At 42.5% G+C, this 10,960-nt stretch overlaps 1 protein-coding gene across 1 annotated transcript; it reads right to left on the bottom strand.

Moving 5' to 3' along the window:
* Positions 1–8,281: 8,281 nt before the first annotated feature.
* LOC139433879 (general transcription factor II-I repeat domain-containing protein 2A-like) lies at positions 8,282–9,705 on the bottom strand. The gene is made up of 2 exons (XM_071203321.1): positions 8,886–9,705; positions 8,282–8,802 (listed from the first exon to the last, which is right to left on the bottom strand). The coding sequence occupies exons 1-2, from the start codon at positions 9,703–9,705 to the stop codon at positions 8,282–8,284; spliced, it is 1,341 nt and encodes a 446-aa protein (XP_071059422.1).
* Between the last annotated feature and the right edge of the window lie 1,255 nt (positions 9,706–10,960).

Below are 10,960 nucleotides of genomic sequence, written 5' to 3'. Positions count from 1 at the left end.
TTGACATGGAGCAGGCCATTTTGTTGTGACCTTATTTCCCACAATATCTAAAAATAAAATATGGAATATTTGTATAATTTGAAGGGAAAACATATATTTCATTTGATACAAATGATGTACAAAACCATAGACAGTCCTGAATCCCCTAATGTGTGTCACGAAAATATTAATGAGGTTTGATTAGTTTTAGCCAAAGAAATCTTTTCAATACTATTGTGAAATATTATTCCTGTTTTCCCAACAGACCTTGAACTATAATGTCACTCGTTTGAGCCTACAAACATGGCGGCTATCATAGTGTTAGCCGTTTAGGCCTATAGGTGGCAGACTGACACAAATTCAGGCCGGAGTTTGACTCACCCAAACACCCGTTCATTTTGTAGGCTAACATTATGTGTTGAATAAGTATCCTTTTAAATGTGGCCATTATGTTCATCTTGGAGGATTACAAAACACTATTTGTAGACTGACTAACAAGTAGGCCTAGTCAGTCCGAGTTTCCAAGGAAGGTCTGAACTTTCAGAAACTCTTTTGTAATATACATTATATTATAGCACATTCAAATGCACAAGGCTAGATACACAAACAAGAGTGAGACACAGTTGAAATGTTGAAGTTATGATCTTCTATTCAAGCATTAGGCATATCAGGAAATCCCCACACACATTCACTGAAATGTAACATCAGCTTCAACAATGTGGTTAGTAACATATTTTAGATTACATTGTTCATACACTGCACACTAAATAAGGATTACATAAACAATTAATATTAAGCAATAGATATTGATCCTAGGTAACATGACTGTAATTATAATATGAGACTGCAAAATGCATGGCTTTATTGAAATGCGTTATTGCACAGCTACTTCAGAGTAACCAGCAAGTTATTATTACCACGGTGAACCAGTAGGCGGAGCATCAACTCACTTCTCTCTGCCATCTTGTGAATGATGTCATCTTTGCCAAGTCCCATTCTCTGTTGCCATTAAAAGAAGCACTTGAAGTTTCTCTTGACTGAGGGGTGGTTCCTAGGCAGTTCTCAGGCTAGAGAAGGACTTATCACAGGTTTACCTGAGTAATGGACATGGTGTGGGGAAATGAAAGCCCAAACCACTGATGGAATAGCATACGTGAGCAGATACCTCTCTTTACTAAGAGAAGAGAAGAAACTGCCTGATAACAACCTGCTTTTAACAACCGCTCAAAGGCTCCAGCTCCACACTTTCATATGGATCCTCAAAGCCTTCCACTTATTAAGGGGTGTCTCAACATTTTTCACTGAGGTCAACATGCAGAACAACATACAAAGGACTGGGCCCCTCACTAGAGGGATATTGCCTCGTAATTGAAGTCATAAGTCAAATCAATCAAATGTCTGTAAATTATTCTTGATACTTGAATATACTTTATGACAAACAAACAGGCTCTTCATAGGATTTCATTCATTTAGTTACAAACAGTGCTGCAGCTCATTCCTTCAAACAGAAGGCTCAGACTGGTTATCATAAGGTGAACGAGAAAGGATATAGCTCACATCCTCGTGGATTCATCTTCTTATTACAGACACATGCATTTCCTAACATTCGGTCTATATGCTGTAACATGTATTATCTCTGGGATTTACACACGGCATCTATTGCACGTCTGTCCGTCCTGGGAGAGGGATCCCTCCTCTGCTGCTCTCCCTGAGGTTTCTCCCATGTTCCCCTTTAAACTGTGGGTTTTCTCTGGAAGTTTTTCCTTGTACGATGTGAGGGTCTAAGGACAGAGGGTCTAAGGACAGAGGGTCTGAGGACAGAGGGTCTAAGGACAGAGGGTCTGAGGACAGAGGGTCTAAGGACAGAGGGTCTAAGGACAGAGGGTCTGAGGACAGAGGGTGTCGTTTTTCTCATACTGATATTCTGAACAATCTGTGCTGTTGTATTTGCTGTAAAGTGTCTCTACTGTAGGCTATTTTTATTATGTACAGCACTTTGGCTCCACCAAACATCGTTTATAAATGTGCTATATAAATAAAACTTGATTTGATTTGATTTATATTTCAAGCTTTTTCAGGCTTTTTATCAACTAAGATTTGGTTGAAAATGTTCTCAACTTTAATTGACTGCATTTATTTGAAAATGAGGCTTATTAACACATGAATACCAATGTGTAATATGTTCACATATATATTTAAGAAGTACAATATAAGACAAGCACAAGTTTCATGTGTGGGCCATATTCCACTTTACTTTTGGAATTTGCTGCGGGCCAATACATTTTTTACTACGGGCCACAGTTGGCCCCTGGGACGTAGTTTGGACACCCCTGCACTAATTCATCACTTGCGGCAGCCCTGAAGTGCAGATGTCTCACTGTTGTGCAGGGCTGATCTGTTGGATCTGATCTCCTTTATGTCTGTCTTTGAAGGCTCTTTTGTTTGATCATCTCTGGAGAATGTTTCGGATCCCTGGAAGGAGAGTTTTACCCACAACACTCAATTGCTGCATAGCGGCGGTAAATACTTTCAACTACAGTGTCCAGTTTTTTTTTTAAATTAGTAATGGGCTTGTCTTCTGCCAACTCAACTTGATTTCTCCTATTCCTCCTGCTTTTTCTCTGGGAACGCTGTTTGAGCTTGGCCATCACAGTCTTGCACAGTCTCCAGAGGGCCATTTTCACACTCAACAAACTCTTCAACTGCCCTTATCACACCCTCAAAGTCTCAGGCACACTTTCTGAGGTTGTCCTCTGCTTCTTTAAACAAGCGTTGTGCCGTGTCCATGACATTTTTTGTGCAAATACTTCAAGATGGGGAGTCTGCTGAAAAATCCTGAGATATGTGGCTGTTGGTGTGTTCAATACCTCTGGAGAGAATCCTTTGATTTCTGGGTCTTGCAGTCGAGCTTGGCAAAGCTTACAAAAACGTTCTTTAAAGCTGCGTGTTTCACAAATTACCCCAAGCCATGTGTCTCCTGTCCTCTGTTAGCGTACTTGTAGGACTGTCAAATAAACACCATGTCATTCGTGGTTTCAAAAAAGTATGTTTGTAATGTATATTAAGCCTCTGATAGGGCTATATGTTCTAATGAGGTTGACTCAATAATACAATTGGTTTGATTTTGACAAAGTCAAATGTTGTTATTTAGCATTTCTGAGGCTTTTCTATGTCAATTTATTTATGTCAAATCAATTTATTCTATTTAATGAAAATCCTCAATTTCACACTTACAAATTGTGCATTGTTCTTCTTTTACTCTTGTGTTTTGCAGCTTTCATCCATTTTTTAGAAATGATGCCATCTTCTGAAAGTAGTCCTTTACTGTGCCATCTTCATTGTAGACTTGATGCTGGACCAGTTTCTCTCAAGAATTCAAAACAAAAAAGTAATTCCTTTTTACTTTTGTGCATGTGACCCCATTTTTCTCATTTGAGTTAACATCACCTAGTTCTGCCCCATATCTCTACATGCTGTGCTGTCTCTGGCTGCTGACACTGTTCACATCACCTGGTGTGGTGCTTCCCCAATACAAACGGGTGCTGTTCATGTTGGGGTGTCCCACTGTCCTTTAGGTCAACTTCACTTGCTCCCTCCTTTTTCCCTTTCTGCACCGCCCATTCTGCTTTGTGAGGAATACGTGTCTCACGTTTTGCTTTCTCCCCAAACTGTTGCCAATCCTGGTTCATTTTTTTTAATGGAACTTTTTCTTCTAAATGTAAAGTTTTAAGACAGGCATGCAGCCTGTTGCAGTTGCTCCTGCTATTCAACTTTTTAATTCTTATTTGATCTTACGTGTTCTTTTTTTGTCAATAACTTCTATTAGTAACCTATTAAGCGGCACCCTCTCTTACAGGTCCCCTATTATACTGTTTTTCATCAATATATTATAGGTCTCACATATATACAAAACATGTCTCTGAAGTGTTTGTCTGAACACCAAACAGATCATTGCAGCATTACCCATAATCCCCTCTGTTTCAGCCCTGTTTCCAAAGTGCTGATTCTCTGTCTGTTACTTTAGATGAAAATAAGGAGCCCCTCCCCACGCCCCTCTGAGAGACATTTGGTTACAAAGAACACAATGGTGCTCTAGAGGAGATTCAGGTGATAAGGGGGGGGGGGGGGGGGGGGGGGGGTGGTTACCTTGGTTGCTGATTGGCCAGTGGCTGCACCAGGGGCGCGCTAGGGGGTGCACCCCTCAGGATAGCCATAGCACCCCCTAAGCACCCCCAATAAATGTATGTCTTTTTTTTTTTGATGTGTGAAATCCATAATTTGAAAAAGGATTGATTAGAAAGTAATATACTACAGTACAAGTAGCCTACTTCTGGGTCTCTGTGTTTCATTCAAGCTCTGCTGTGTGTGTGTGTGTGTGTGTGTGTGTGTGTGTGTGTGTGTGGTGTGTGTGTGTGTGTGTGTGTGTGTGTGTGTGTGTGTGTGTGTGTGTGTGTGTGTGTGTGTGTGTGTGTGTGTGTGTGTGTGTGTGTGTGTGTGTGTGTGTGTGTGTGTGTGTGTGTGTGTGGGGCACGAGCCATTTTGTGTGCGTACGCGAGCGAGAGAGAGAGAGCGTGCACCGGTACCGGAGATCTTTGTGGTTAGCATCTGGTGCTAGCTAGCCAAGCTAACGGGTATAAGGAGCTTTTTCAACAACAAGGTGGAGGGAGAACTCTCTCCTGTCAGACTGAGAGTCTCAGATAACCTCAGCTCAGGTGAAGTAAAGGACTCTCAGTGTTTAGATAGTTAACTTTAGTCTAAGTTATCTCAGTGGGTCTCAAACGGTTTGGTCACGATTTATGTAAATAAGTATTTCTGAGACACACGTTTATATGATCATTATAGGCATAACAAAACAAGAGCTTAAATTAAAAACAGGTATGAAATACTATATGACAGTAAAACAAGAATACCGTTTTAAAAGGGGAGTGATTTGTAAAATATCCATAAAGAAAAAGTAATTCTGTTTCCAGTTGTGTTTCATCTGGGTGTTGAGAGAGGTATCCATAGAGCTCCTAATGTTGCTCTCAAAGTGCACCAGATTGATGCTTTCAACTTCAATATTTAAAAATAAATCTTCTAGAGGAGGTTAGGTTCACCCCCCATTTATAAAAAAAATAGCACTTTACCCCTGCCTATATACCGTGAGCTGATTATCGAGCCTTCATTGTAACAGTCGCGGACACTGTGCGTGTGGGGAGTGTTGCAGAAGAACATTCCACTGTAGCGCCCGGGACATTAATGGGAAACCCTCCATGTTTGAGCACCCTCTATGAAACGTCAAGCTACCCCACAGCACCCCCAAAAGAAAATCTCTGGCGCCGCCACTGTGTTTGGCTAATGGTTACACAATGCCAAAAAGTCGTTATGACATCATAAAGTGCACCGGATCAGCTCATTTTCAGACAGGTTTTTATAAATCATACTAGATAGTGATATATATTTGTATATCATTTTATATCATGTTATATTATATCACATTTGATCAAACTAGATTCAATTATATTATATTTCATTATATTTTATTACATTATATTATATTGTATTATCATGACAAAAAGTGAGCGAATCTTTTTTCCTGAAACTTTCAAAACACATGTTTATGTATAAAGGACAAGAAAAAGAGGATATTTCATATTTTGACCTTTAACTTTCTCGTGCAGAGATTTTGTTTGTGTTTTTGTTTTGCCGTTAAGTCGTAGCTGTTGTGCATACGCTAAGCTTGCACAGTAACCCCATGTAGAATGTCTAGAAAATGATCGCGCTAAATCAGCCCACTGGAATCTGGAGGACACAGAGGATGCAGGGAAAACCGAAGAGCTGGGTGCAGATTTATGGAGGAAATTAGATATATCTTACGTACTGATTGGGTCGACAAGATTTGCAACTAGAGCTTCACCATGAATTTGAGTCTTCAGAGGGTCTCTGTGCTGTGGAAGACGTCTTGCCTCATTTCGGTGCCTCAGGTGTTGTGAGCCTGTGGCTTCATTTCTTGCAAGTTTTTACATCAACTTATATTTACATAAACGTGTATTTATTCCATTCTTAAATGGTGCAACTGTAACGAAACCTATACCTGGTTTGTTGGTTTTGCTTTGTTAGTTTTGATAAATCCACATTTGTTAGCTCATTATGTCATTATAAACTGGCTCCAGAACCAAATCAGACAAGACATTTTGCTCTCTCAAGAAAAAAAGTAGATAAAGAATGAACATGAATAAATTATTAAAAACATACCGACTCATCTTTCATCAAGGCCAAAGCAACACAAAAATGACCAAGAAATTGCAACTCTATTCAGAAATCACCTCCAAAACATCGCCTCCTGTCCATCAGGTCCACACTTTGACCACAAACTGAAGAAACCCCACCCCCCGACACGCCTCAGAATCAGGCAGAGAACAAGAGACTGCTGGGTATTTATCCAGCTGGCTTACGCAAGAACAGATCGAGTACAAGGACACCATCCTCAGGCTGGCAGAGGCAATCACTGCATTTCCACATAAAAAAAGCATTTATAATATCTATTGACATTGACATTGGCTTTTGATAAAATGTGGAACATCTCTAAAGACTTCAAAACAATAAACTCAAACTTAAATGAATTCCATGGACCAAGCTTCCTGCACAAACCAAAAAATAAAGGCCAACGTTTCCGCCTCACTCTACACCTTGTTAATGTCCTAATCCGGTGTCCCCCCCCCAGGTGCATTCCTCAGCAGACTCTTCCTTTTTCTCCTCATATCTCCACTCACTTTAGCATATTTCTTACAGCTTGTTGTGACTTTACTCTACTCCCATTAAATACATTCCACTGGCCGCCCAAAAACTCCAAACATGGATCAACACAATAGAAACCTGTTGCAACAAATATATTATGATAATCAACCTCACAACAGTTAGGCTCATCCTAGTCTCCAAAACATAACACTCAAAGAAACCTTTTCCTCTCCCTGAACATCACCCCCCTCTCAACGAAACATGACCTGGGCCATGCACATCAACAACCTGAAGGTAACCAAAGCCTCAAAAACCTCAATGACCTCAGTGGAGACAAACACGGAGCTTCAGCGGAAATCATCATAAGATTTATCAGACATAACTCAACAACTCATCGCCACCATCCTTAACTCCTCCCTCAGATCTGGATCAGTTCCCCCCTCTCTCAAACTGGCTGCTGTCACACCCATTCTCAGAAGACCTGGACTCACACCTGACATCATGTCCAACTTCCGGCCCATCTCACATCTCCCCTTTTTGTCATAAAGACTTGAACGTGTCGTTGCCTCACAACTTAAAGCCCACCTCAGCTCCAATGACCTCTTTGAGCCATTTCAATCCGGTTTCCGATCAAAACACAGCACCGAAACAGCTCTTCTGAAAATCACAAACGACCTCCTCCTCTCCTCTGACTCCGGCAACCTGAACATCCTCATCCTCCTCGACCTCACCGCAGCACTCAACACCATCAACCACGCCATCCTGCTGTCCCTCCTCCAATCATCACTCATCATCACTGACACTGCACTCTCCTGCTGAAATCCTACCTCACCGACAGACATCAGTTTATCAACATCAACAACTGCACCTCCTCCCCTGCTCCTCTGTCCCAAGGCGTCCCCCAGGGTTCGGTGCTTGGCCCCCTCCTCTTCATCCTCTACATGCTCCCTCTTGGCAAAATCATTCGTCGCCACAACCTTCAATTTCACTGCTATGCCGATGACATCCAACTTTATATCTCAACAAAAACCATCACCCCCACAACACACTCCACTCTCACCAACTGTCTCTCAGAGATAAAAGCATGGATACAAACAAACTATCTCCAACTGAACAGAACACATCAGACATCATCATCATCGGCCCCCCATCCCGTATCAAAGCCATCCAGAACTTCAACTCCACCATTGACAGCCACACTCTATCCCCCCCCCTCACATCCGCAACCTCGGAGTCATCTTCGACAGTCAGCTCAAATTCAACCACCACATCAATCACATCACCAGGACGCCTTTTTCCACCTCAAAAACATTGCCCGTCTCCGCCCATCACTCTCCTCCTCTGCTGCTGAAACCCTGATTCATGCATTCATCACTTCACGACTCGACTACTGCAATAGCATCCTCTACGGCAGGGGTCTCAGACTCCATTTACCTGGGGGCCGCTGGACGTAGAGTCTGGGCACGTCTGGGCCGCTTCAAGTATTCCACAAAAAATGTATTAAAAAATACAACATTAACAGTTCTTCAACATCTTCTTAACATGAACGGTTCTTCACAACATAACTATTTACAGTTGCTCTTGCCTACTCCTTGCTGGTAGAGACCTGGCAGCGCTTCCTCTCACACAGCTGAGCCACATGTGGTTTGAGGGAGGAAGCAGTTGAAACCCTTAGTATGGCTTGAAGATGTTCATCAGTAAGTCTGGACCTGTACTTTGACTTATTGAAGTTCATGGTGGAGAAGAGCTGTTCACACATATATGTGCTCCCAAAAAGGCACATGGTCCGCTTGAACATCCTGGAAAGCTCAGGGAAGGAGGGGGGCAATTCTCTTATGAACTGTCCAAGCTCGTCTGCTTTCCCATTCACTTCCCTGAACTTGGCTTTGAGCTCAGAATTGCACTGCCGGTCAATGAGCTGCATTTGAAGCACACCAGGGACATTTTCCACATCAAAGGAGAAGGGGTCCGCAAACATTTGGAAAGTGGCTCTGTGTGTCTTGAAGTCTGCAAACCGCTGATCAAATTCCTCCTGTAGCTTCACAATGGCATCAACATACTTCTCACCACTGAATGCTGTGCCCCTGTCCATGAGAGCCTTGCATGCTGGGAAATGGCAGAGGTTTTTCCGAGGGAGCTGGGCTTTCCATAACACCAGTTTTGTAGAGAATGCTTGTCATATGCTGCACTGACAAGCTGGCCCTGGCCCTGCAACTTCTTATTCAGTGCATTCAGCTCCTGCGTGATGTCAACAAGAAAAGCTAAGTCCATGAGCCATTTGGGATCACTCGGCTCGGGAACAGCCATCCCACCCTTCTCCAGCATGAATACGTTCAGTTCTGTTCTCAACTCAAAAAACCTCTTCAGGACGTGTCCCCTGCTGAGCCAACGCACCTCTGTGAAGTAGAGCCCATCCTCATATTCTGACTCAATTTCCTCCAAAAGAGCACGGACCTGGCGGTGCTTTGAGCCCCTGGATCTGATATGGTTGATGCATTTCACAACAACAGACATCACATTGTCAAACTTCAAGCATGTGCTGCAAAGGGCCTGCTGATGGATAATGCAGTGCAGAGCAATGGCCTCCTCCTCCAGTTTTCTTTGAACAAGTGCCACCAGCCCATGTTTCCTCCCTGTCATTGATGGCGCTCCGTCGGTCGTAATTCCAACAAACCTCTTCCATGGCAGACCAATATCCGCAATGGCATCACACAGTTGCTGCTGGAATATCTCCTGAGCGGTGGTCTGGCCACGCATTGGTTTCACTGTAAGCAACTCCTCTGTCACTTCAAACTTGTCATCAACACCACGGACATACATTGCGAGCTGAGCGGTGTCAGTGAGGTCCGTGCTCTCATCAAGAGCCACAGAGTATGCACAGAAAAGTTTGGCTTTGTCGCACAGCTGATCATATATGTCACTTGATAAGTCAGAAATGCACTCTGCCACTGTGTTAGCTGACAGGCTGATGTTGTTAAACTGACAGACTATACTTGCAGCCTGCAACATGCACTTTTTTATAAACTCTCCTTCCGTAAACGGATTTCCCGCCTTAGCAATCATCTCACTCACCACATAGCTAGCTTCGACTGCTGAATCAGCCTCATTGCGTCCTTTCTTGAAGAGATTTTGTTGCTTCCATAGATTTTTTTTTAGCTCTATGACTCTTTTCTCTCTCGTCTCCCAGGTATTTTGCATACTCTGCATGTTTAGTTGAGTAGTGACGTTTGACGTTATACTCCTTGTATACAGCGATTTTCTCTGTGCATATAAGGCACGTTGCATTTCCCCTGTACTCGACAAAAAAATATTCAGTCTGCCACTTCTCCTGAAATCTTCTGTGGTCATCATCGACTTTTCTTTTCCCTGAAAGTTTTGATGTAGACATGACTGGGCGATATATTTTCCTTCCACTCTGCCACTTTTGGATCACTCACTGCACGCATTTGATTGACGTGGCGGAGTTCCCTCGGAGGGGGGAGAGGCGAGGGAACTGCGCGCAGCAGATCCCTGCCAGCAGCGGGATCAATCCAAAAATGTAATTAAAATTTGAAAGCACAAACGTAAACGCGCGGGCCAGATTAACACTATTACATGATATCAACAACGGGGCCATGAGAAACTGTCTCGCGGGCCGCGTCTGGCCCGCGGGCCTGGAGTCTGAGACACCTGCTCTACGGCATACCATCTAACCTCCTCAATAAACTATATATTATATATGCTTCCGTTAAGCAATATTATAAGGAATCATTCTGTAAACTTTCATTGTTATGCGGATGATACTCAACTATATTTATCAATCAAGCCTGATGAAATTAATCATCTAAATAAAATTCAAGACTGCCTTAAGGACTTAAAAACGTGGATGACCTTAAACTTTTTGATGTTAAACACGACCAAAACTGAAGTTATTGTACTTGGCCCGAAGAATCTACGAAACAAATTATCTAAAGACATACTAACTATGGATGGCATTAATTTGGCCTCCAGTGAGACTGTAAGGAATCTTGGTGTTATATTTGATCAGGATTTATCCTTTAACGCCCACATAAAATCAATTTCAAGGACCGCCTACTTCCATCTACGTAACATTGCAAAAATCAGGCATATCTTGCCTCAAAACGATGCAGAGAAACTAGTCCATGCATTTGTTACTTCTAGGCTGGATTATTGTAACTCTCTATTATCAGGGAGTACTAAGAAGTCAATCAAGTCGCTTCAGCTGATTCAAAATGCTGCGGCTCGTGTACTAACCAGAGTTAGG

The sequence above is a fragment of the Pseudochaenichthys georgianus genome, chromosome 5 (genome assembly GCF_902827115.2).
Source record: "Pseudochaenichthys georgianus chromosome 5, fPseGeo1.2, whole genome shotgun sequence".
Classification (NCBI taxonomy): Eukaryota; Metazoa; Chordata; class Actinopteri; order Perciformes; family Channichthyidae; genus Pseudochaenichthys; species Pseudochaenichthys georgianus.
Note: the sequence above shows the minus strand (reverse complement) of the source record. Positions and strands in the feature narration are given on the sequence as shown.

Bases quoted from the DNA above. Each gene is read 5' to 3' on its own strand.
- LOC139433879 (XM_071203321.1), bottom strand. From the start codon at position 9,705: ATGTTGCAGGCTGCAAGTATAGTCTGTCAGTTTAACAACATCAGCCTG. The intron at 8,803-8,885 runs GTGCAGCATATG...GCCATTTCCCAG, and splicing joins GGGCCAGGGCCAGCTTGTCA to CATGCAAGGCTCTCATGGAC.